Genomic DNA, 26,486 nt, shown 5'->3' with positions numbered 1-26,486 from the left:
AAAAGACATGGTGAATGGAGATGAGAGATGACGAGTGAGGAAATAGCAAGAAGGCTAATTTGGTTGGACTGTAGTCCAAGGAAGTAATGTATAATAGACAGGAAAAGTCTGGGTTGTGAAAAGATTTGAATGTCAAATAGGAATTTACATTTTATCCTAGAAGCTCCTGGATTTTATTGAGTAGAAAAGTGACGTGGTTAGGCCTGCACTGTAGGAAGATAGCTTTGGCTATCATATGGAGGGTAGATTGAAGTGGAAAGAGCCATTAGGCTGGAAGAACAATCAAGAGTCCATTTCAGTAGTCCATATGATAGGCAGTAAGGGTGTCAACTAGGGTAGTGGTTATATGAGTAGAGAGAGGATCATATGGGAGGCGTGGTGTGGGGTAGAAAATGACAAGTTCTGGCAACTGAATGGACACATGTGGGTGAGGGAAAGAGTGTAAAGAGGGTGATCCTCTGTATAGAAATGAGGAAGTTCAGAAGAAGAGGGGTGTATTTTGGGGGAAGAGGTAATGAATTGTGGTTTTGGATGTGTTGAGTTTGAGATATCTTTGGGACATCCAGTTTGAAATATCCTGTAGACAATAGGTGATTCAGAGCTAGAGCTCAGGAGAAACACTAGAGCTGGACACAGAGAACTGGGAGTCATCTTAGTAAAGATGATAATTGAACCCATGGCAAAAATGACATCACTGAGTGAAAGAAAATATGACATCACTGAGTGAAGAGAATATGGCCTGGGACCTAGCTTTGAGTACACCCGTCAGTTAAGGGCAAAATATGGGTGATGATTTTGGCAAGAGACCAAGAAGAAATGGTCAGGTAGATAGGAAGAGACCCAGGAAACAAAATTTTCACAAAAATCTAGTATTGAGAAGTCTGAGGACTGAAAAAAAAAAGCCATTGGACTTCACCTTTGAGGTCAGTGGTAATTTGAAATAGTCATAGTCTCCTTGTCTAAAAAGACCTGAATTTCAGAGAAGTTCAACAAAAAGGAGTGTGGAAAACTACGAGATGCTGTTATCATACCTCCACATCACTCAGACACCTGAGACCTCGTGCATCTTTTCGCTTTTGACATTTTAAAAAATTCGGCCTAAGGTTGATATGTATTCCATAATTTGTTTGCCTTCTCTCTTCACTATTAACTAGTCTGTCTGTGTTTCTTCCAGTCATGCTTCAGATGTCATGGAGACCTCTGGATGGAAGTCCATGGTGGTTTCACACCCCCATTTGGTGGCCGAGGCGTACCGCTCCCTGGCTTCAGCACAGTGCCCTTTCTTGGGCCCCCCACGAAAGCGCCTGAAGCAGTCCTAAGGCCCCTGCTTGTTGCAGGACCCAATTTTTTTGCCCAGAAGCAGCAGCAGCACGTTTGCTGTCCTTGACCACTACGTAGAGACAGCTCAGTCTGTGGAGCTTTTACTCTATTATGGGGGAAAAGACTGTTTCCTGACAACCCTGACTTTTAAAAACAGCACCAAGTAACTTGAGGGGACATAGGGGGAGGGGAGGGCCTGGGGCTCGGGGCAGTTCATCCTAACGAAAACCCTGTTGCTGCATTGTCTGTGTGTTCCCTTCAGCTTGGACAAGCCGATCCTCCAGGGATTTGGTTTAGGTGCTGACACCCCACAAAGACATCCGGAAGGTGGTACTAGGGTATAACCCATCTCTGCACCTGACCGCACAGAACAGAACAGATCAAATCGTCAGGTGCCTGGAGTAAAAAACAAACAAAAAAGGACGCTTAGTTTTTAAGAGGAAGGGAAAGAGAAAAGGAAGAGGAGGAAAGAACTTTTGATGGAATTTCTCAAAAGGACGTTTCTGGAGGATTCCAGTAGTATTTATGTTGAGAGAAAGAAACTTGAGCCCTTTCAGCTGTGCTAAAAACTGGGACGTTTACAAAAAACGCCTAACCATCGTACAGCGACCAGAAGAACAGTTCTCTCTTGTTATTAGCACTTATATGTTGTTTGCAAAAAACTCCGGAAAACACCCTTTATCATTCTGTGGGGGAAGAGACACGTGAAGGTGAGAGGCCGAAAGGAGGCCCTCTGGTCTGGGAAACAAGAACTCGGACATGGCGCCCTTTGCAAAGAGTCTTTATTGGTTTTGAAGAACTGGGGGAAAACAATCCTTCATCCCTTTCTTGTACTTTCTTGACAAGAACTGTGGTTCTCTGTTTTTAGATATTGTGGAAAATGTTTTTTGGCATTTTTCTCTCATTTTATTTCTCCCTCCTCCTTCTCCCCAGCCCCCTTTTTTAAAAGGGTCGGGGGGAAAGAACTAACACATTGTTAGTAGTTCACTAACACTGCGTGGGGAAAACAACACTGAAAACACTAACACAGTGTTAATTGTTCACTAACACTGCGTGGAATAAAACACTAAAAACACTAACACGCAGTGTTGTTCACTAACACTGTGTGGGAAGAAACCCCACTAAAAACACTAATATGCCGTGTTAGTTGTTCACTAATACTGCATGAAAAATTCCTGGTCCTGAAATGCTCAGTTCTTTGTACCTGACTTGCCGCCTGCATAGGAGCCAGTCCTGTTCTGTTCCTTTCCTGCCTCCCATGGGGAGAACTTCCAAATGGTCATTTTTTTTCCTTTTTGAAAATATAAATAATTACTATTTTGTACTGTGTGGTATCCCTGGTTTTCCTTTTTTTGTTTTTGGGTTTTTTCCCCCTCCCACTCCCTTGGCCTGCTTCCTGGATTGGAGGCACCTGCTCAAGGGAATTTCCAGGGCTGGTTGGCTCCCTAAAACAACTGGCCAATGCCACTCTTCCAGCTGTTCTATTAAACTAGTGTTTCTGATCTCAATGCCTGAGCAGCCCAGGGTCAATGTCTTTTCCTGGAAAATCGGGTCAAAGTTGACTTTTTAAGCTGCCAACCTCTGCTGGCCCTCTGCCCTTGCACCTTAGTGCTGCCCTTTTACTCCTCTGTTGGAGTGAATATTAAGTAATTAGTCCTGAGGGTTGCCAAGACTGGAGCCTAGTGTAGAAATGAGAGTAAGTGAGTCTGTCCCTTCTGAAAGTCCTAAGGGCTATGTTTGTTTCCCACACCAAACTACAAAATTATGCAGAACTGCCAAAATTACAGACCTCACCTGGTAACTGAACAGAAGGAACAATCCAGAGCTTGTAATCACAGAATCACTAAGCAAATAGACTTGGTACAGTGACACATGCTGTGACTGAATTGAGGGTGGGTTGGTGGCTTTTCCATTGTTTATCCCTATCCAGCTATAGAAAGAACTAGCACCCCTGTAATTATCCTAATAATGGACATGCTCTCAGGTGAGCTAAACTTACAGAGCACTTCTGGGCGGGCACCTTTGATGCCCCATTCATAGCTATACTCAGGAACAATAGAACCCTGGATGGACTTGAACTAAGAAATGCATTTGCTATCACCTGCCTAGTGGAGCTGGGGTTTTTGAGTTTGGGTCAAGGCTTAACCTTATTCATTTAATTCAGTTTAGTGTAAACTCTAACCTAAAAGTTAGTGAGCATTTTCATCTCTTTGACAATAGCGAGGAAGAACATCCTGAATTGACAGTCTATTGTTAATATAACCAAGAGCAAGATTTAGAACCTGCTAATCTTCTACCACACACTATCAGAACTAATGTCTGATTTCATTTTGTTAACAATACCTTTGTAAAGGAATGGGCTGTAAGTTCTCTGACTTGTAATTTCATGTCTTCCCAGCCGTTGAAATTGACACACAGGACAAGCCAGTAAGGTAGCTGGCATTTGTCCACACTATCTCTTGCACAGCTAATAATAATGCATTTGTATTGTGCTGTAAGGTTTTCAAAAGTCCTTTCATGTGTATTTTCTCATGCGATCCTCTCTAGGGGTCAGGAGAGTAGGGATTGTTATCCCAGGTTTACAGATAAGGAAAGGGAGTGATTTGCCCAAGAGTACCACATCTAGTAAATGGCAGAAGCAGGGATAGACATGTCCAGTACTCCAAGACTCAATAATTAGCACAAGGAAGCTTCATTCTTGGGAAACTTGAGATAGGGTTTGTTTGTTTGTTTGTCTCCCCACTGGGGTAGCAAGAATGATTCTGTGTTGTGATTCCTTAGATAATTCCTGATGAACAAACCATATTTAGAATTTGATTTCTTATTCCTTCACTGAAAACCTGGAGGTTTGGGCAAGTAAACAGGGATTTGTGTAACTTCTGGAAGGCTGCAATTCTGGGACTCTCTGAAGGATGTGTTTCTTCTTCTGGGATTATCCAAGGTTTGTGAAAATTCCAATTTGAGCTTTACACGGGAATCAATATAATCCAAGCATCCCAGGTGAAGTTGCTTTATAGGTTTCCTATTATTGTTACTATTACTATTATTATTATTGTTATTATTATTATTAGGTAGTGTTTGTGGGGTTTTCCCCCCTAAATGATACAGTTGGAACCATCTGGTTATAACAACATCAGAGCCACAGCATACTGTTCATAAACCTCCCACTGTCACTGGCCCCTCCCCCAGCTCCCTCACATCTGAAATTTAATTCGAGTTAACTCCACAATCTGTGGCATGTGCTGTCACTGCAGAGATGTCCGTGCCAGTGGAACAGTTGGAGATTTCAATTCCACAAGGATATGGCTTATTTATCAAAACAATATTTCAGGCAAGTGGTTTCATAGAACCTTAGGAGCTGTGGTTTGAGGTCCACATGGAGCATTTGAAAAAAGTATCGATCGTCCTCCCCTCTGCCCCTTTTGTACCCCCTGTCCCCCCAATCAGACCCTCCTCAGAATTTTTTCCATGCTTTCTAGAGAGTTCAAATCTCTATTCCCCATTTTTTTCTTCAGGACCTCCAATTTGGGGGTTTTAGTGATTTGGGTAAGTCCCTGTTTCCTTGTCAATAATACAATAATACTGGCTTTTAAAATGAGAAGTGGAGAATCCACTTTTGTGTTTTCAAGGGCTCTGCTATCCTTCACTGCAACCATAAACCAAACCACCCATGCTTGTAACCACCAGCTTGCTGCTGCTGCTGCTGCTGCTGCTTGAGCTGTTCTGAGTGTTCTCTCATTATCTAGACAGATCCTGGGGTGGAGGTTCTCCTCTTCTTGTGTGAGCCTCGGCAGATGAAAAGAAACAGCTTGTCTGTTTATGAGGATAACAACAAACAGAGGGGGAGTTCGGCCGCACTTTGAAACGGTCTGCTGCTTTGTTTTGGCTCTTAAACTGCTGTTAAAAGAACAACAGCTAAAACCCCTAACATGTCTGCCATGGTTCCTTTGGTTCAAACTTGAAGTTGAGTACAAATTCTCAGCCTGAGCCCTACCATGTTTTCCACAATCTTTGTTAATCATTGCGAGGCCTTCTGCACTTTAATTTTCTTTACCTTGTGATTTTCTTTCTTTCTTTCTTTCTTTCTTTCTTTCTTTCTTTCTTTCTTTCTTTCTTTCTTTCTTTCTCTCTTTCTTTCTTTCTTTCTTTCTCTCTTTCTCTCTTTCTCTCTTTCTCTCTTTCTCTCTCTCTTTCTCTCTTTCTCTCTCTCTTTCTCTTTCTCTCTCTCTTTCTCTCTCTCTTTCTCTCTTTCTTTCTCTCTTTCTCTCTTTCTTTCTCTCTTTCTCTCTTCCTTCCTTCCTTCCTTCCTTCCTTCCTTCCTTCCTTCCTTCCTTCCTTCCTTCCTTCCTTCCTTCCTTCCTTCCTTCCTTCCTTCCTTCCTTCCTTCCTTCCTTCCTTCCTTCCTTCCTTCCTTCCTTTCTTTCTTTCTTTCTTTCTTTCTTTCTTTCTTTCTTTCTTTCTTTCTTTCTTTCTTTCTTTCTTTCTTTCTTTCTTTCTTTCTTTCTTTCTTTCTTTCTTTCTTTCTTTCTTTCTTTCTTTCTTTCTTTCTTTCTTTTTCTTGGCAATGGGGGTTAAGTGATTTTGCCTAGGGCCACACAGCTAATAAGTGTTAAGTGTCTGAGCCTGGATTTGAACTTAGGTCCTCCTGACTCCAGGGCCTGTACTCTATCCACTGCACCACCTAGCTGCCCCATACCTTGTGGTTTTCAATGAACTCTGCCACAGAATTGTTGAGACCAGATTATCTAGTAGATCATTAGAAATTAACCAATGGTCAAGTGAATCCTGTGGAACTGGTGTCTGTATTTGAAACATTTCCTTGTCCCGATTTTTTTATTTCAAGGGGGAACAGACCAAATAGGATATTCTGAACAGGTCTCTAGCACTCCATAAGAACAGAGATTAAAAAAGTAAGACCACAGAATTTTGGATAGTATTTCAGATAATGAGCCAAAGGAGGCAGAAGGGTTGAGGTCAAGGTGTGATTGAGCAAATGAAATGGAGAATTGAATAGTGTTGATTCAGATTTTTGAGTCAATAAGCTAGAAGAATCACATTCTAGTAAGATGATCACCATTTCCCCTTCCCAATTTGTATGGCTGGTTTGGGAATGGCATCTGGATTTTTGTTTGGTTCTGATTTCTACAGCGCCAGGAAAAAAAAATACTTTCAGGCTGGAGGGAATTCAGAATAAGCAACAGAAATGATGAAGGGTTTGGGAAGGATCAACTCTAGGGGAAAACACGAAAATGAAATCTGTATAATTTGGCTAAAGGATATAGAAACAGTGCCTTCGATTTCCACATCTCCCAAAGAGCTCAGCGTGCTTTTTTAGGACATTTTTTATTTAACTCTGGGTACATCCTGAGACAACAGTCATCCTCAGTGTATGTACTGGGAAGTTCTAACTTCAACATCAGCTTTGGCTTCTATGGTTTTGAGAGATGAGATGCAGCAGAAAACAAAGGGACCGTTCTGGCACGTGGGAACTGTGGACCAAGATAAGAATGGCAATCCAGAGTCCCCCTGATAAGCCAGTACAGAAACTATTTAATTGTATGAAATAGAAGCCCCAACATGCAAGACACTTTAGAAAGAAAAATGTGATGTACCTTAGGGAGAGGATAAGAGATACCCAGATGGGTCTGTTCCTATGAAAAAGATTGTAAAAGTTGAAAGAGACCTTGATGTTCATGTAGGCTATCCCTCTCGTGTCACAGATAGGAAATGAGCCCAGAGAGACTAGTTCAGTGTTACATAGCCCGTTTGGAGGTATGCACGGAATAGAACCCAGTTCTTCCATCTCCCAGCACAGCATTGCTTCCACAGTAGCATCTTGCTTTATCTTCATATCTTTGGTGCTCCAGGCATTGTGCTGTGGTGTTATTTTGATGTTTTTTGGAGCGATCGTGTCATGAGTTCGAGAGCTCACTGCCTTTCCTCTGTCTTCATATCTTTGGGACCTCAGGAAGACTTCAACTAGCAGGCCAAATACAACCATCTAAGGGAAGAAGGAACTTCAAGGTGATTGTTGATTCTAGTGGCAGGATACTCTTCAAACCATGTCCCCATGTCTTCCATAACTCTTATGGATGTTTTTTTTTCCACCTTCAGGGCAGTGAGGGTTAAGTGACTTGCCCAGGATCACACAGCTAGTGTCAAGTGTCTGATGCTGGATTTGAACTCAGGTCCTCCTGAATCCAGGACTGGAGCTCTAACCACTGCACCACTCAGCTGCCCTCATCTTCCATAACTTTTGAAAGCCTTAGGTTCAATTGGCCAAGTACAACCACCTGAGGACAAGAAGGAAACTCAGGGTCTTTGCTTGTTGCCTCTCCTAGGGGTAGGAGCCTTATCAGTCTTTCTGTGCTAATTAGTGGTCCAGGAGGATCCTCTACATGATATCTTGGAGTGATATGTTATAGATTTAACAATTACAGTGACTGTGCTTCTATTTTTGGCATAGTGATGCTACTGTGTGAAATTCTGTGTTATGCTTTCCACAAAATGTGTACTAAAATAACATTTGTAATATAAATTGGGATGTTTAGAATACAGTAGCCAAGGAGGAAAGTGGCCACCACTGGCTTCTCATTTTCATTTCATTTATTTCAAGAAGTAGAACACTTGAACTTACCTGTCTTCCAGGTGAGTACACATACAGGTATTCAGATAAGCTTATCTTAGAACTTACTGTGAAAGGCGTAAACTGGCCACAGGTGCCTAGATTTGGAACTAGCCTTCATTGACTTTTTGCCTTCTAAGCATTTTATTTTTCAGTAACACCTTAAATTCACTTAATGTTGGGGGCAGCTAGGTGGCGCAGTGGATAGAGCACTGGCCTTGGAGTCAGGAGGACCTGAGTTCAAATCCGACCTCAGACACTTAACACTTAGCTGTGTGACCCTGGGCAAGTCACTTACCCCAATTGCCTCACCACCACCCCCCAAAAAAATGTTGTCAGATATGACCGTGCCATTTTAAAGGTCCACTTTTGTTTACCCATATTACAATATTGTCATAACACATGTCATTAATAGCAATTGATAGGCTTGCTACACCATACTATAAATTTGTTGTATTTTTGTTGTGTTTATGACTACCTTAACATTTAGGCTGTGCCTTCATTTTCTTTAGATACTTGAAAAAACTACAGATATTACCATGTTGGTTGCCATTCTTCCCATTCACTTGGTAATGCCTTCAATTCCTCACCATGATTTCCTTAATTGTTTGCCATCTGTTTTGTTTTGGTTTTGGTGAGGCAATTGGGGTTAAGTGACTTGCCCAGGATCACACAGCTAGTAAGTTGTCAAGTGTCTGAGGCTGGATTTGAACTCAGGTCCTCCTGACTCTAGGACTGGTGCTCTATTCCACTGTGCCACCTAGTTGCCCCATGGCATCTGGTTTTTGTCTTCACCTACTGTATTTACTGTTACAGACCAGCTAATCATGAAATCCCATAGTCCTTTTTCAATCTTTTTTCCTTTTTCAATTCTTATCCTCTGTCTCTTAGCAGTATCTAACATTGTTCACTAGCAACTTTTTGCATTCTCTTTCACTTGTAAGCTTCTGACACTCCATACTCTTCTAGTTCTCCCCTCTTTTTAACCACTCCTTCCATCCCTTACTAGCTTCTTGTTCCCTATCCCTTAAAGTAGACATTCCTAAAATGTCTGCTCTTGCCCTACTACATTGGTACTCTCACTCACTTCACCATTCACTCACTCTCACTTCAACCATTACCCTATACATAAGACTCTCCAATCTATAACTCCAGTCCTGGTTTCTCCTCTGAGCCTTACACGCCAGACTATTTAGAGGATGGGTGGTTCTGTACCTGGTTTTATCTCTGGCACATTAGAGTCTGTGCTTCTGAAGGCTTATTATTCCAGAAAAAATTGCACCTCCTACTGACTTATTTCTGTCTATAGTACTACTAAACACCCAATTTCCTGCATTCAAAAACCTTGGGTTCGGGGGCAGCTAAGTGGCATGGTGGATAGAGCACCGGCCCTGGATTCAGGAGAACCTGAGTTCAAATCCGGCATCAGACACTTGACACTTACTAGCTGTGTGACCCTGGGCAAGTCACTTAACCCTCATTTCCCTGCAAAAACAAACAAACAAGCAAAAACCCTCAAAAAACCTTGGGTTCAGTTGGTCAGTAAACACTGATTAAGCACTTATGGTGTCAGGCATGGTGTTAAGTGCTGGGGATACAAAAAGAGGCAAAAAACCCAGCCCTTGCCCTTAAGGAGTTCACATTCTGATGAGAAAGACAAGAAAACAACTATGTAGTGACAAGCTCTATGCTGGGAAAGTAGGAAATAATTAACAGAGGGAAAGCTCTAGAATTAAGAGGGATTGGGAAAGACTTCCTGCAGAAGATGGGATTTTAGTTGGGACGTGAAGGAAATTGGGGAAACCAGTAGGAAAAGATGAGGGAAGACATTCAAGATGGGGAACTCTCTCTGGAACCAAAATAGAGTGTCCAGGTCATGGAATAGCAAAGAGGCCAGTTCATCTCTGACACTTTGCTCTCACCTTTTATATCCAGTTCTACCCCAGCAGCATTTCTAGAACTTGCTCACAATTACTGGTTGTGCTGCACTCATATAGACTAGCGTTAAAACTTTCCTGCATCGGGGCGGCTAGGTGGCGCAGTGGATAGAGCACCGGCCCTGGAGTCAGGAGTACCTGGGTTCAAATCTGGCCTTAGACACTTAACACTTACTAGCTGTGTGACCCTGGGCAAGTCACTTAACCCCAATTGCCTCACTAAAAAACAAAACAAAACAAAACAAAAAAACTTTCCTGCATCAATAATTCCCTAACAAGTGTTTAACATAGTAACTAACATTTATATATTACTTACTATATGTTGGGCTCTGGACTAAGTGCTTTACATTTACTCATTTGATAGTCACAACAACCCTGCAAGCTAGGTGCTGTTGTTAGCCCCATTTTACAGATGAGGAAACTGAGGCCAAAAGATTAACTTGCCCAGCTAGTAAGTTTGAGAGGCCAGATTTGAACTCTGCTTTTCCGGACTCAATCCAGTGCTCTATCCTCTGCACCACCTAGCTGCTTAGGAATGTAGATTTGTTCATCTAGAAAAAATTCCAAAAGGAAGTTAGCTTAAGTTGCTACAGTAGACAAAAGTTTTTTAAAAGTCCTGATTGGAAGGCTTGGGAGCAGTCACACAAAAGATGGAACCTTCTTTCCTAAGGATCCCTGGGGAGTAAAGGTTATAAATTCCTTTCAGGTGTATACCCTCTAGAGTTTGCAACGTTCCACAGATAATATCTTTTGACTCTCACATTAACCCTGAGAAGCAGACAACAGGTGGGTAGTTTTAGAAAGTTGTTTTATAAAGTAATAAACTAAGGCTTGGCAAGGTTCTGTGACAGCTAGTAAATGGCAGAAGAAAACCAGTTTGAAGCAATATTTCTCAAAAATATTTTCAGTCCACTCACTTCAGTCAGAGGCAAAATCCCCCATATATCACCTATTCCAACCACTCACTAACCATTAGAACTCAATCCATTACAATTCATTCAACAGATATTGAGTACCTACTGTATACCCATCCTCATGTTAGGTGCTACGGAAGATGTTGGGCAACTTTAGCTAGGATGTGGTCTGTACCCTAATGGAGTTTAAAGAGGGAAAGGGGTTATTTTTTGGGGGGGGAGATTATTTTTTACTCAGGGCAGGGATTGAGGCCAGGGAAGGCTTCCTGGAGGAAGTGATATTTGAACTTTCAGATAACTAAACACTGTAACCAAAGGACATTCTGCATAAAGGGGTTACTATGATCAAAGGCTCACGAGCTCAGAATTGTAGCATCTGTACACGGAAAGCAAGTAGTTCAGGCCAGCTGAAGCAAGAGTATGGGAATGGAGAGCCATGAAATTTGGCTGGAAAAGTGAAATGGTAGCAGATTATGGATGCCCTTGAATGCCAGAAAAGTCACTTGAACTCATGTGATGGGCAAAAGGAAGCCAGTCTATTCAATCAAGTATTTTTTTGGGGGGGGAATGAGGGTTAAGTGACTTGCCCAGGGTCACATAGCTAGTAAATGTCAAGTGTCTGAGGCTGGATTTGAACTCAGGTCCTCCTAAGTCCAGGGCTGGTACTTTATCCACTGTGCCACCTAGCTGCCCCCAATCAAGTATTTTAAAATTTTATTTTTTCAATTGTCAAGCATTTATTTTTCTTCCAACTCTCCTGCTTCTCTCTCAACCCCCAGGCACCCCAAAGTGAAGCCCTTATAACCAATATGCATCCATGTCCAAAGATATGTTTCATTCTGCCTCACCTCTCTCTGTTAGGAGGTTGGTCACGTTCTTCATCCTCTGTCTTCTGGAATCAGGTCTGATCAATTTGTTGATCTGAGTTCTTAAGTCTTTCAAAATTGTTCATTCTTAGAATTGCTTCAACATGTATTTTTTAGTCACCTAGACACTGGGCTAGGTGCTGGGGTTGCAGTTACCAAAAAGGAAACAATCCCTTCTCAAAATGCACTGAGGATGCTATGGCCAAATCTGCATCTGTGATAGTTTTTCTACAAGCAGTATGATTTAGAAGAAAGGAGAAGGGAGGTTGGCAAGTCTTTCAGAGGCAGAAGTTCAAGTGTGTGGTAGTGAAGACTTGTACTAAAGTGTTGGCATTGGGAATGGGGAGAAATAGGAGTTATGGGTGAAGATTTCAAAGAGGCAAATTTCAACTCAATGTAAGTAAAAACTTAAGAATTAGAGCTGTCCATAGCTGATGTGTTGGTTGCTTGTGCTGAACTGTGTTTTTATTCTCTCTCTCTCTCTTTTTTTAAACTATTCCAGGAGATGGCTCACTGGGTAGGAGAAGGGGGAGGAATCTATAGGGAAATGAAAGAGATGCAAAAACAAATGATATAAATAAAGCTTTTCAGATTTTAGAAAAGAATTAGAGCTACCCAAATAAGAATAAGTTGGTTCAAGAGATATTTGGTTCCCCATTGCTGAATATCTTTGCAGAGGTGACATTTTTGGAGGTGTGGAGGGGAGGGATTACACTATAAATGACCTCTATTGTCCTTACCAGCACTGAGATTCTTTGGATGCAAAGGACATTTCCAAGGTGTAATTAACAGGACTTGGTAATTGATTGGTTATGCAAGATGAGGAAAATCAGAGCCCCAAAAATTTGAACCCAGGCTGACTAGTGGTTGCATTGAAAAACAAGATTTTTAAAAGGAAAGGGTTGGCAGGAAAGATGAACTTAGTTTTGGACATGTTAAATTGGAAGGAGTAGAAAGACATTCAGATAGAGATGCTCTGTAAGCAGTTAGAGACAGGGGTCTGTGACACTGAGTCAAACTACTGAGGGAAAGTTGCAGGTTCTGTCAGAGGTTGTATCATCTTGGATTGTGTGATCCTGCATTAGAGGAATACAACGGAAAGGCAATGATTAAGCATTTTCTCTGTTAAGCACTTGTGCTAAAGGCTGGGATTACAAATAGAAAATTGAGATAGTTCCTGCTTTCAAGGAACTCAGTATTCTAATTGGGAGAGATAGATAAAAGGCAGGATCATGGTTATGTTTAGTTGAGGTCAGGCAGTACTTAGGCAAGGAAAATAGTGGGGCAGATGGCAAGGCTTATCTTGGGGAGTAAGACAGAGCACATGATTTGTCTCCTATCAAGTAAAATGGCATTCTAGGCAGCTGAGTGGCATAGTGGATAGAGTGAGGGACCTGGAGTCAGGAAGACATTTACTAGCTGTGTGATCCTGGGCAAGTCACTTAACCTTGTTTGCCTCAGTTCCTCATCTATAAAATGAGCTGGAGAAGGAAATGGCAAACACTTCAGTATCCTTGCCAAGAAAATCCCAAATGAGATCATAAAGTCAGGCACTACTGAACAACAAAAAATGGGATTGTGGGATATTGTTAGCAAAGGGACAACATTCAGCTGGCATTGGGCATCCTTTGGGAGGTTACCAGTTGGGCAAAGAAAGTTGTTTGGGGATGGGAAACAAGGTGTATTGTACGCCTTTTCAAATTGAGAGTCAAAGTTTCTTTGACCAAGATCTGACTTCTGAGGTCATGCTTGAAGACAAATTGAAGGTTTCAGAGGGAACCCAGGAAGGAAACAGTTATAATACTTAAATTTTGCTCCTCTCTCCCTTCATCTCCCCCCCCCCCCTTCATCTTTTGACATGATGACAACATTGGCTCCTTTAGGTAGTGCCTTAAGGTTTTACAAAGTGCTTTTCTCTCATTTTTTCTGATCTATAGATCAGGAAACTGAGAAGCCGAGAGGTTAAGTGACTTGTCCGTGGTCATACATAAGTGTCAGGGCCAAGATTTGAACTTAGGTCCCGAGACTCCAGTAGCAGTGCTCTTTCTGCTCTACCATCTTTAAGAGGATCAAACGTGTAAACTTCCTCAGTATCACCTATCCCAGAGAGGAAACTGAGGAGCACAGAGATGAAGCTCTTCCAGATGGAAAAATTTAACCCAGAGAGAAATGCAAAGTCAATTGCAGTCGTGAATGTCAACCTAGGAGTCCTGCTTCTGAGACTATTGCTTTCTTCTGAAAAGGGTCAGGAATCAGTGTGAACCTGCTTTATACAGGACGTCATCTCCACAGAAGCTCATGCCTTCATACCCTTCCTTAACATTCTTCTCCTCCTGTTTCTTCCCCCCTCCCCATTTCTTCCTTCTTCCTTTTGTCCCACCTCCCTCTTAAAACTCTTTTCTCTTTCCTTCTCCTCTCTCTCCTTCAACGGTATTGATGCTTCCAGTTTTCTCCCATTTTTTTCCCCCAGGCATATATCTCAGACCTCCTTCCTCCCCCTCAATTTCCTGTTCTGCTCAGTGGAGTGACATCCTGAGCCAGATCCTCTGCATTAAAAAAGGAGGGGGGGGAGCTACAACAAACCCGCCAGATCTGATCTTTGATATGCTGTGGCAGATGGCAGCATCAGAATGAGGCGGCAGCAGGCCCTATTGGAGGCCTGGAAACAAGGTGAATGGAAAATGGGGTATTATTTCCCCGTGCTCCACAGCTCCATCCCCACTCCTGCCCCCAATTACACAAACAAGTAATTCTCTCCCTCCAAGAGAATGTGATATTGCCTAGTGAAATTTTTTTAAAAAACAGATTTCTTTACCCTTTTTCTGTTTCAACTGTCCTACCTGTGTTTCTCTCCTCAGTCCTCTTAAAGTTATTTGGTTGAAAGATAGCAGTAAGGGGGGCAGCTAGGTGGCACAGTGGATATAGCACCTGCCCTGGATTCAGGAGGACCTGAGTTCAAATCCAGCCTCAGACACTTGACACTTACTAGCTGTGTGACCCTGGGCAAGTCACTTAACCCTCATTGCCCCTCAAAAAAAAAAAGATAGTAAGAATTGTGATGATGATGACACAAGTTTATCTCTCGCTATAAGGTTTGCAAAGTGCTTTCTTCACAACATTGGTAGCCCCATTTACAGATGAGGAAATTGAGGCTTAGATTAAGTGACTTTAGGCTTGTAGACAGGGTTACAAGTAGGTGTCAGATCTTGCATATAAACACATGTCTCCTGACTTTATGTGCAGCACTATGTCTTTTTAATTTTTTTCAATGAATAAGCAGTTTTTTTCTCTTTCCCAACCCCTTTTCCTCTACTCTTGAAAAGAAAAAAATAAAATAAACCTTTGTAACATATATGCACAGTCCCACATTGCCCATGCCCACTCTTTCCACGGTATCTGAGTGGATTGAACCCAACACAGGACCAGTCAACAAGCATTTTCTGAGTTACTTGCAAAGAGATGTTCCCAGGCAGGAAGGGGAACAGATTTCACAACTGAGCCCCAGGCTGCTCTCTCCCAAGGGTTTCTGATCCTCTAATAGGCTCAAATTCCAAATCTGTTCAGGTGGTGGCCTGTTTTTACTGCTGCCAGGAATGAAAGAAAGTCTTTCCCTTAAATTCACAGAGTTGCTGAATATGGGCATCATCTACTTCCTGGGGTATCTAGCTTGGCAGGCCAGCCTCAAAGACTGGAGCAGGGGTTCCTTGGGACAGGATTTCTAGAGTTTATACTCACCAGTTATGTGCTTTGTATGATGGATTTATCAGCTCTTCCTTGAGTTCTAGATAAGTCTAGGTGGTACAGTGGATATAGTGCTAGATCTGAGACACTCACTAGCTGTGTGACCCTGGCCAAGTCACTTTACCCTGTTTGCCTGAGTTTCCTCATGTGTGAAATGAGCTGGAGAAGGAAATGGCAAACCACTCCAGTATCTTTGCCAAGACAACCCCAAATGGGATCACAAAGAGTCGGATCTGAATAAAACAACTGAACAAGAAGTCGATTTTATCTCCTATTTCAGCTGTTCGGGACCTACTATGAAGTATGGTGGAGAGAGAGAAAGAGAGCAAAGAAGCAATGAAAGACATGGCCCTCTTTTCTGGAGAGTATGATAAGGGAGTTCCCAGTGTGAGAGAGGGAAACACTGTCTCTACCCCAAAGGAGAAGCTTGTTTGTTGGGGGAGACAGTCCCTGCCCCTAGGGAGTTCTTACTGTGATGAGGGAGGGAGACATGGTCCCTGTCCTCAAAGGAAAGACACAATCCCAATCAAGGGTGATGGGGGGAGTCAGAGCACACTCGGCCACACCCCAGGCAGGACTGTTTGGCATGTTAAAGCCCTTCTTGGTGGAGCCGGGATCTCCCCCTCTTAACAATCACCTTACTTCAGTTGGGAGTTTCAAAGCTGTGTGGTTGCAGGTCTTAATTAAAGGGTCTTAATTAAATTAGGATCCCATCTGGCTGGGATGAGCCAGGCCCTTAATGAGGATCTTATGTCAGCTACACTGGAAAGTGGATGGGGACCTAGCTGAGCAGAGGCTGAGTTCTGGGGCCAGAGTTATTCCAAATGGGAATAGGGGAGAAGACTGTGGGTGGCAATGAATGCTTCTGAGCTGGAAGGTTTGGATGACCCCCACCCCCACGCCAAGATGGAGGTGAAGGGTGTGAAATGTAGCAGGAGAGTAGTCTTTTTTTTTTTTTTTTTTTAGTGAGGCAATTGGGGTTAAGTGACTTGCCCAGGGTCACACAGCTAGTAAGTGTTAAGTGTCTGAGGCTGGATTTGAACTCAGGAACTCCTGACTCCAGGGCCGGTGCTCTATCCACTGCGCCACCTAGCTGCCCCAAGAGTAGTCTTACTAAAAAAAATGTCATGGTGACAAAATTGACACATTTGGTGGGCACCGACCTTGTTTTGCAGAGAGGGAGACTGAGGCCCAAAGGCATAAAGCGGTTCACTCAAGGTGTCACATGAGGACAGGACCAGTAATAGAATCTGGTTTTTTAGTCAGCCACACTGGAAGTGAAGCTCAAGATATTGGAAGCCCATCGCAGGAAGCAAAGAGATTGGCTCTCCCTTTTACCCAGAGCAGTTTCCAAACCAGCCCTCCTGGCCAACCATCTGGGGGAAAAGAAACCTATTTGGCTGCCTCTGCGGCCCAGGAGGTGCAGGATTCTCCTTGCCTTAGGCTGTCTGGCTAGGTGCCACTTGGATGGTAAAAAACGAAGAGACCTCACTCTCCCTTCACCATCCCCAAGCTCGAATTTGGGATCTGTATTCTGCCAAGAAATAAGATCCTCTTCTCCAAGCCCCCTCTCACATGCCACTTCCCTCCAGGGACCAGTCCCTTCCAACAGACAGATCCCTAGTTCCTTCTTTCCCAGCCATTTGTGAGAGCTGAGATAGGACAACCCAGTGTTCCACCACCTTGGACCTAGTGAGGGTAAAGGCAACTGCTGATCCCCTGATGACTTTGGGGTAATTAGCAAATGCCTCCCATATTTCTCCAAGTTCAGGTTTAATGGGGTTGGGGGGCATCTACATTGCTATGTGTCATCCCCTTGCCTATCCCTACATGCGTGCGTGCACACACACACACACACACACACACACACACACACATACACACACACACACACGAGTCACCAGCTCTGCTGGCAATACCACAGGACTTGAAGTCTTCGGAAGTGACATTTCTCTTCTCCCACTCCCAACCCCGACAGTGGATTATCTCCCAATCTGGAACAACTAGCTCATTCTGTACCCCTGCTTCCTTCCTCACCACCCTCCCCCCCAAACACCATGACCCAGATGTCCGAGCATCACGATCCTTCTCCCCCAGCCAAGCTGCCCACCCACCCACCATTCATCTCGGAGAGCCAGGGTCCACGTCATAGAGAAGAAACCTCACCACAGGAGCTATGCCACAAGCCCAGGTCACTGATGCTTCTTACTAGAGAGAAGAGATGTGGGTGACTCAGTTTCCGCTTGCTCATCCCCCGAAAGAATGGAATGAAGGAGGGAAGTCAGCTAGCTCCAGTCATTTCTCCCTCTACTCTTACCAAGAAGAGCCATCAGAGTGATTGGCATTCAAACAGAGCTTTCACATCATACAGCCCTCCTAATATCCTGTAGGACAGCAAGGACTCACATAGTTACAGATGGGGAAACTGAGGCCCAGAGAGAGATGATGTTATTTGTGTGAGGTCATCCAGCAAGGGAAGGACAGAGCTATAACTCCAGGTCTTCTTCACACCCACCCCTGAAATTACTTTGTATATATTGTGTATTGGCTTATCTGTGTGTGTGTGTGTGTGTGTGTGTGTGTGTGTGTGTGTGTGTGTGTGTGGTTTCTCCTTATAGAATATAAGTTCTTTGAGGGTAGGGACTGTTTTGCTTTTGTCTCTGTGTCCACAGTGCCTTGCACATAGAAGGCCCTTAATAAATGGTCATTGAATGAATGCATGTTCTGATATGCAGTCTAGGGGTTCTTGCTCTTAGAACTGGGCTCTGCCATATAGAACATGGTCCCCACTTCTAGACAGAAGAAACTTCCCACCTCCTGGGAGCTCCCACTGGCTGTCCCAGCCAAAAGAAAGCACTCAGCCTTAGACACATATATGTAAAGACAGGTAACTAAGCCTACAGGGCCATGTATGTAGCAGCATGGCAAGCCAGCAAGGCTAACTGGGAGAGAAGGGTGATAATAGACATTTGGGTTAGGCTAAAGAAAGCTCCTGGAACTTTCACTTGGGGGGTGGGGGTGGGAACCGAGGTCATTCCATGAGAGTGTACACACTCTCATGAGTACAAAAAAGGAAGTCAGGACTAGAAAGCCTGAAGTATAGAGGAAGGGAGGTTAGACACAGTATCTCCCACTGCTCATTTCTCCAGGTGTAGAAATTCCTTTCTGGCATCCTTAAGGGAGAGGGCTTTGAAGGGAGTGGCCCAATGTCCTATAGGGAAGCAGAAGAATAGGCAGTTTCAATCAATGAGGATTGACACAATATTGAGGGGGGGAGAAGAAGAAATATGGTCAAGAAATTGAATGAGTGGGTTAAATAGGATCATAGACTTGAAGCTGGGAGGATACCATTGGACCACCTCATTCTATAGAAGAGGAAACCGAAGCCTAGGAAAATTAAGTGACTTGCCCAAGGTCACACAGGCAGTTATGATCAGAAGCAGGATTTGAACCCAGATCCTCTGATTCCAGAACCAGGGCTCTTTCTACTGGACCATACTCCTTCAAAGGAAATGGAAAAACAAGAGGCAGGCTGAGAATGAGCATTTTTGGCCTTGTTGGAAAAGGAGGGGTGGGCAGGAGGGAAGAGCATCAGGGGGTGTGAAATGAAGTCATTAAAATGCAACAACCCCCTGCATGGTGAGCACTTGTCGGGCATGCAAGGCCCTGGGTGTGCAGCTGCTGCCAGCAGCTGGATCTCTGCAGGTTTGAGGAGCAAGATGAGGGTCAAGGAGAACAAGTAAAGTACAATTCATTTTTCAGGTTGGGTCTCAGGGAGAGTGGGGGTGGGAAAACCAAATGGATTACTATCACTGACCATGTCCACCCTCTCTCCCCCTGACCCCACATCTCCGATTCTAGTCCACAGGCAACATGTCCTGGTTGCCTCTGAATGGAGAGTATGCTTGGCCAACTGCCAGGGTGCTCTTCCTTTCACCCAACCAGTCAAAATAATGTTGTCAGCTCATATTAGCATAGTGAAGGAGACTGGGGTGTCCTGACATCGTAATCCTCTAGACACCTGTTAAAGGCCTGGACTGGGTTTATGATAGCTCCCTTCAGTTTCTCTTTTCCCTGTTGACCCCTCTCCTCTCCCTTCTTGGGGCCAGGGGTCAGAAAGCTGATGGGCAGCACTGGTTGCCTAGTAACCACACTCTCCCAGACCCCACGCTCTCATCTGCCGCTGACAGGCGGTACTGGGTGGTTGGCTTCCTCCAGGTCGCCCCTCACCGCCTGTTCCTTTGTTGACACATTCTTTGATTTCATACATCTTCCAGAGAAAATCTGATGGCACAAGCTCTTATGACTGACTCTTAACTCTTCATAAGGCATCATCAGTAGTTGCCTCCTTTGGGGAGTGTGGGAGTGGTGGTGGTGGCAGGCAGAAACAATAACAATAATACAAAAAAAAATTGAGGAATAGTACTTTCTACATTTCAAAAGCACTTAGAATCACAGATTTTCTAGAAACATGTAATGTCCAGATATAGAAACCCCTTAGAGCATCATCTCACATAAGAGATGGAGAAATTAGGAAAATTTCCCCCAAAAGAGGAAGTAACTTGTCCAAGGTCACACATTAATTTAGAGGCAAAAACTCAGAGCAGACCCTAGGTTTCTTTCCATGCGTCGACCTTTCCAAGACTGCTTTTCTAAGCTTCCAGGAGAGGAGGAAGGAACAGCATGGATTTCTCTATCTAATTGATTGTGTAGCTTATGCCAAACATCCTCAAAACAGCTCAGTGATCCTTGCTTAGTAATTCCTCTCCTTCTCTGCATGACACTGACTCTTGGAAGGATGGGAAGAATGAAGGAGGAATTCTGGAGCCTGCAGCTGGCCACCATCAAACACTGGTCAGGAACTCTTTAGCTCTGGTCTCCAAGACCAGAAATGCTGAGATGGGCATAAAGGGATAAAGAAAGGATGTGGGGATGGAGTTGGTAAAGCAAATGCCATTTTTCCCATTTAGACAACTAAGATTCCCAAGTCCTGGGAATGCTTTATTCTCTGTTCCAAAAACATGATTCTGCAAACAGAAGTTGACATTCAAGGTAATTTTACAAGACATCCCTTTGCCCTCCCTTTCATCCCCCCATAACCCTCCCCCTCCCCCCAAATATAGACACCACAGAACATTTGAAACAGAGACCCGGTGCCCTCTGTCTCATTCAGCCTTGCTTCTTCCCAAGTAACTGACAACCTCGTAGAGCCAACTGGGGTGGAAGAAGCAAAGTTTGCAGAGGGAACTCAGGTGTCTTCCCTCCTCAGCTTGCTCCCTTGGGGATACATACCCAATACAAGAGGAGGGGATTCAGGAGGCCTTGGGGGGCAGAGTAGGAGAGATCATTAACAGTACAATGTCTGAATGTCTTTCCATCTGTGCCCAGAGAATCTTTTGCTGAGGTTAGAATACTTTCCTCTTCCCATACCCTAGCAAAACCTATCGAATCACAGAGTATGCCTCTCAACAATGTCTGAGAGTGGGAGGATCCTTATTAGCAGGGCAGAGTGGCTCTTGAGGATGAGGGATTGGGGGGGGGATGTGCTCCATTAACTGAGACCTTGACAATTTATGATTATCCCTCCCATTTCACTCGACTGGCCTTCAAGGACTAGATGCTGACAATTCTCAACCACTAGGATGTCTTTGTTCTGACCTGAATTCATCTTCAGTGTTTCCACTCAGGCTATTGGAAATGCCCTTTTCTTGACTGCAAACTTCCTTGAACCCTTTCAACTATTTTCTCTGAAGATATCCATCATTTCATGTCTGTCTCTTCTTGAGTACAGTGGCCAAGGAACTAAGGTTCTAGGTGCCTCTATATCACTTGATCCCTAGAGATATTTGACAAGCTCTTTGCCAGAGGCTTCCCTAACCTGTTCTCCCCAGACCTCTGGAACTCAATGTCTACCCACGACTCATAGTCTCCAGTGAGGGTCAGTTACCTAGAACCCATTCCTTCTCCTTTTCACATGATTAAGGTTACTCAATAGCTCCCACTCCAAAGCTTTCTTCTTTTTCCTTCTTCCTTGACTTTAACCATACCCCACAATTCTGCTTCCACTATCCCTTCCTGTCTGGAAATCCAGTCTCTTTCCTACCCCATCCCCCCTAGGTCTCCTCTTCCTCTGGTGGTACAATCCCCTTCAGCCCCTGGTGGAAAGAGGGAAGGTCCCTGAAAGCCCTCCCCTCTACCCACCCAGGGCATCACCCAGAAGGATAGTAGGGGGCATCACTATGGTAGTTGTAGTCTGGGCACACCTTCTGGACTAGCCGATAATCTGTGCTGTAGAAGGCGATATAGATACAAATGACCTTGAAGGGCTTGGAGCAGTTCCAGGTGGCTGAGCTCTGTGTGTGGTCTCGGGAGCAGGTTTTGGCAGGGTCATGAGTGCAGAGGGAGGTCCGCCGGCCCCGATCCACCTTCTCCCACTCCACCCGGCAATTGAAACTCTTGGATGCTTTGGCTTCAATGAAGATCTGCTGCTCTTGATGGAACTCCACAGCCTTGCTGGGGGGTACTAGGCTGACTGAGATATTCCCTTGACCAGTGGCATTATGCTGGAAGTGGACACTAAAGGTACCATTGCCGTGGTCCACAATCTTCCCTGTGACCAGTAGATTCAGTGCCACTGTCTTGATGTTGGAATAGAAGTCGCCCCAGCCAAAGATTTTTTTCAGCTTGGCAGGAGATGCGGCATTATGGTGGGTATGGGCAGGGGGCTGTCCTGGATCCCCCCATGACTCCCCTGGTGGAGCCAACAGCCCAAGGAGTGTGGAGCTGGTAATCTGACGGGTCTTGGGGGAGAGATGTCCCCGTTTCCGAGGCACCCGGGACCGAGGTTGTCCCTCAGCATCATCATGTTCAGGGTCATCAGATCCATGGGGGGAGTCATCTTGGCCACAGATGACCTGGGGAGTTGGAGGAGAGAAAGGTAAGAGTCCTGTCCATACCAAACCTAGGTGGCCAAGTTCTTGCTGACTCCTCTTCCTCATTATTGATGTTATCTCTGGTTCCATGAGTCCCTCTCTTCCTTGAAGATGTAGCTCAAGTGCCATCTTCTACACGAAGCTTTTCCTGAGCTCCCCAACAGCTAGTGTCCTCCCCCTCTGAAGCTATCTTGTATTTAACTACTTCACATATATTAATTTTGTTTTTAGGCATTGTATATACTATGCTTTTTATACTATGTATATATCTTACTTGTATTTGTTATTTCCCCTCATTAGATCATAAGTGCCTTGAAAGTAGGGGTTGTTTCATTCTTTGTACTTGTATGTAGCCTAGCACAGTACCTGGTGAAGAGTAAGTCCAATAAAAGCTTGTTGATGGATTGAACAAAGGAGCACCCCCTCCTCCTTCCCACCTTAAACTCCTATCATATGCAGAGCCATCTTCTGTCCTGAGTTGAAAGTTGCCTTTGCTTGATTCTTTTCTTTCTTTCATTCTTTCTTTTTTTGCAGGGCAATGAGGGTTAAGTGACTTTCCCAGGGTCACACAGCTAGTAAGTGTCAAGTGTCTGAGACCAGATTTGAACTCAGGTCCTCCTGACTCCAGGGCCAGTGCTTTATCCACTGGGTCACCTAGCTGCCCCTGCTTGATTCTTGTTCTCCTCTCACTCCTCACTTCCCCAATTCCCTACCCCTCTGTGCAAGAAAGAACACTGAATCTGGAGTCAGGAGAGATCAGGGTTTGAATTCCAACTGGGATATTGACTAAGCTATGTGACCAGAAACTAATCACTTAACTTTTTTCTAAGCCTGTTTCTCTATCAATAAAACAGAAATAATCATGCTTACATTATCAAGCTCAATGGTTTATTGCCCTTTATAAATCTTTTTTTTTCTTCAGGGCAATGAGGGTTAAGTGACTTGCTTAGCGTCACACAGCTAGTAAGTATCAAGTGTCTGAGGCCGCATTTGAACTCAGGTCCTTCTGAATTCAGGGCCAGTGCTCTATCCACTGCCCCACCTAGCTGCCCCGCCCTTTATAAATCTTAAAGAAGTATATGTGAGTTGTTGCCACTATCATCATCATCATCATGCCTTCAATTTTGCTGCTCTTCCTCTTAAAATCTTACTAGTATAGAAGAAGTACAGCCCCCAGCTTGAGAGAGCACCATTCAATCTGCATCAGGAGATTCTACTTGGAAACTGATGGCCAGACATAAAAAGGGCAGGCAGTGGAATATCGACATGGATGAAACCACAAAGAATGGTGTCCATGACTGGGGATGTATATGTATGTGTGTGTGTTATAAATATCTATACACTTATAATATTTACACATATGTGTATACACACATACATATACACTCTATATCTGTACATTTATCTGTATATGGGGAGAGAGGGGGGGGAGAGAGAGAGAGAGAGAGGGAGAGAGAGAGAGAGAGAGGAGAGGAGAGGAGAGGAGAGGAGAGGAGAGGAGAGGAGAGGAGAGGAGAGGAGAGGAGAGGAGAGGAGAGGAGAGGAGAGGAGAGGAGAGGAGAGGAGAGGAGAGGAGAGAAGAGAAGAGAAGAGAAGAGAAGAGAAGAGAAGAGAAGAGAAGAGAAGAGAAGAGAAGAGAAGAGAAGAGAAGAGAAGAGAAGAGAAGAGAAGAGAAGAGAAGAGAAGAGAGGAAGTCACCTCCCAAAAGCTGAGCTAAAGAATGCCAATTTTCTGAGAGAGGGAGGGAAAGGGTGCTGTTAGGAAAGGATGTCCAAGCATATGGACAACCCGAGGGAATCTAGCCCATGCACAGTAACCTGAAGGTAACACAGTATGTGTGCAGAGGTATTTTTGTGGCCTTGCATGCCTGTTTCCGGATGTTGACTTAGGTCCACTGTATGGCATATGGGAAATGCTGGACAGCTCCCTGACTCTAACTTGGAAAAGAGTCAGTCATAAAAAGGTAATTTAGTGATAAAGGGATAGATGTCCTTACCTTTCTGAAGGACACTACTGATCCCTTTGAAATACCTTTCCTTTTTCCTGCCAGTACGCATCTCCATATCATTAGCACTGTGCCTGGCACATACTGGGCACTTAAAAAGTGTTTATTGATTGACTGGGCTCCCCCTGCCAGGCGAGACTCCCCGACCCCGGGATAAGGGAAGAGAGGACATGGGTCCTGGAGGGAGGCTAAGTGTTAGGAGTCATAGACCCAGACGTGTATAGCTGGGGATGGAGGTGTGTGGAGTTGAGATGAAGGCCACAGGTGGCTGGCTGGCTGAGAAGAGAGGGCTGGTTTATGTAGGGTGGGGGAGGGGTGGGATTAGTTGATGTGGCACAGGGCCAGAAGTGTGCATCTGGGCATCTGGCTTTCACGCAAGATTTAAGGAGTGGGGTGGAGGTAGTGGGAAAGAAAAGGTGACATTGTAGGGGGGTGAGTCAGGTAGGGGCTGGGGAACAAGTGTAAGAGAGAGAGAGACTCTCTTTTGCTTGACCAGGAGGCTGGGTCAGAAACACAGAAGTGGCGATTGGGGGGAGAAGCCCAGGAGTTTGGGGAGGGGGACCGGTTTCCGTGGCGATGGGCGGAAAGCAGGGAAAAGGGAACAGGGAATCAGGGAGCTCCGCTCAGCTGCCGAGAGAGCCCGGGGCGGGGAGCCGGCTGCCAGGGTCCTGTGGGGCTTGGGTTGCGCGCAGCCGAGAGAAGAGAGGAAAACAACAGGCGGAGAGGAAGGGAGGGAGCTAAGGAGAGAGAGAAGCAGGGAGGTGGGGGCCAGACCTCCAGATCTGACTCCGCTCTGGGGGATCCCAGAGCCTGGGGGGAGTGCTAGAGGTGACGGCCCTCGATCCAGAATAAAACCCACGAGTTCTTTCCCCGCCACCAATGTACCTCTATTCCCGGAGGGCTAAGATCAGCTGGGGGGGGGGGGAGGGAGCCCACAGGCTAACACCTTTGGTCCGTCCCATTAGAGAGGGTCCCATAACCCTTTAGGACTTGTCTCCAGCCCTCCCCCTTCCATTCCCCACTCCTCTCCCTCACCCGGGAATAACTGTGGGAGGGACGTGTCACCCAGCCCTCCGGGTCCATTAACCCTTTCTTGCACAATTCTTTGCCCCAGCCCCGGGACTCTTTCTCTTTTCGCCGTCCAGCCTCGGGAAGTTGGGAGGTGGGGGTGGGAGAGAAAGTTTCGGTCCTCGGAAGCTTCCCGCGTTCCTCCCCCACTCCCTCACGCCTTAGGGACCCAGGGCCCTCTCCGCCCGGCTCCCTTCGAGCTACTCACCAGATAAAGGCTGCCCTGCACCAGGAACACGAAGCAGCAGCGAGTGAGCTGCATCTTCCTTCCCCCTTCCTCTTGGGGTACCACCCTGCCCCCTTCACCTGCCCCTCTCTTTTAGGCTCACAGTTCCATTCTCCGGCTCCCAGCGGGGAGCGCCCCTCCCACTTCCAGCTGTCTACGCTGGGCCCCGCCCCCTGCCTTAGTCCAGCTGTGCGGACGCCCTCTCCTTCTCTTGCAGCTGTTCGAGGTGCTAGCCCACCACCCCACCCCTAAGTCCCAGCTGTGCGTTCTGAGCTCCTTTCTGGATCCAGCTGCACGACCGCTCCTTGGTTCCAGATGTGCGTCCTGCGCGCCTCTCGGCTGGCGCCACCGCCCTTGGGCCCCCCTGCTTTCTTCCAGATGTGCGTTGGACTGGCTTGCACCCCCTCTTCTTTGCAGCCCTAATTCCAGAGGTGAAGCTACCCCTATGCTGGCAGCTCACCCCCTCGGACTGGCGCGCCCCCTGGCGTACGTGCCCCCCTCGCTGTCTGCCCACTCCTCCCGGAGCCCTCCCGTGCTGCTCCGGGCTGTAGCGCGGGCCCAGACTGGAGCGCTCCCGCCGCCCAGCCGGCTCCCTCTCTCCTCGTCCCTCCCTTTCTCCCTCCCACCGGCAGCGGCGGCAGCAGCAGGTACAGTGAGTCGAGCCGGCACCTCCGGAGTTAACTCCTCCCCTGCCGGCCCATAGGCCAGGGGACCCAGGACGCCCTCTCCTCCCAGCCAGAAGGAGCCAGGATTTGGGACTAAGGCTCCTGGGCAGGGATAAAGTGGACTGTGACCTTAGTCATTTAGTCCCCTGGGTTTGGGTTCTCTAGGAAGACGTCAGATCCAGAAATC

At 45.5% G+C, this 26,486-nt stretch overlaps 2 protein-coding genes across 7 annotated transcripts in view; one reads left to right on the top strand and one right to left on the bottom strand.

Annotated features, from left to right (window-relative positions):
* The window catches only part of LOC122755424 (speckle type BTB/POZ protein), a 79,545-nt gene extending 76,905 nt beyond the window's left edge, over positions 1-2,640 (top strand). For all 6 annotated transcript variants that reach the window (XM_044003860.1, XM_044003855.1, XM_044003856.1 and 3 more), the window contains one exon: positions 1,175-2,640. In XM_044003860.1, coding sequence (XP_043859795.1) covers positions 1,175-1,319 — 145 coding nt within the window. In that variant the 3' untranslated portion in view covers positions 1,320-2,640. The remainder of the gene's footprint in view (positions 1-1,174) is intronic.
* Positions 2,641-20,298: 17,658 nt separating this feature from the next.
* NXPH3 (neurexophilin 3) lies at positions 20,299-26,205 on the bottom strand. The gene is made up of 2 exons (XM_043964747.1): positions 25,617-26,205; positions 20,299-22,317 (listed from the first exon to the last, which is right to left on the bottom strand). Exons 1-2 carry the CDS (start codon positions 25,668-25,670, stop codon positions 21,613-21,615), a joined length of 759 nt encoding a protein of 252 aa, XP_043820682.1. The 5' UTR covers positions 25,671-26,205; the 3' UTR covers positions 20,299-21,612.
* Between the last annotated feature and the right edge of the window lie 281 nt (positions 26,206-26,486).

This window comes from Dromiciops gliroides, chromosome 4 (assembly GCF_019393635.1).
Source record: "Dromiciops gliroides isolate mDroGli1 chromosome 4, mDroGli1.pri, whole genome shotgun sequence".
NCBI lineage: Eukaryota > Metazoa > Chordata > Mammalia > Microbiotheria > Microbiotheriidae > Dromiciops > Dromiciops gliroides.
Note: the sequence above shows the minus strand (reverse complement) of the source record. Positions and strands in the feature narration are given on the sequence as shown.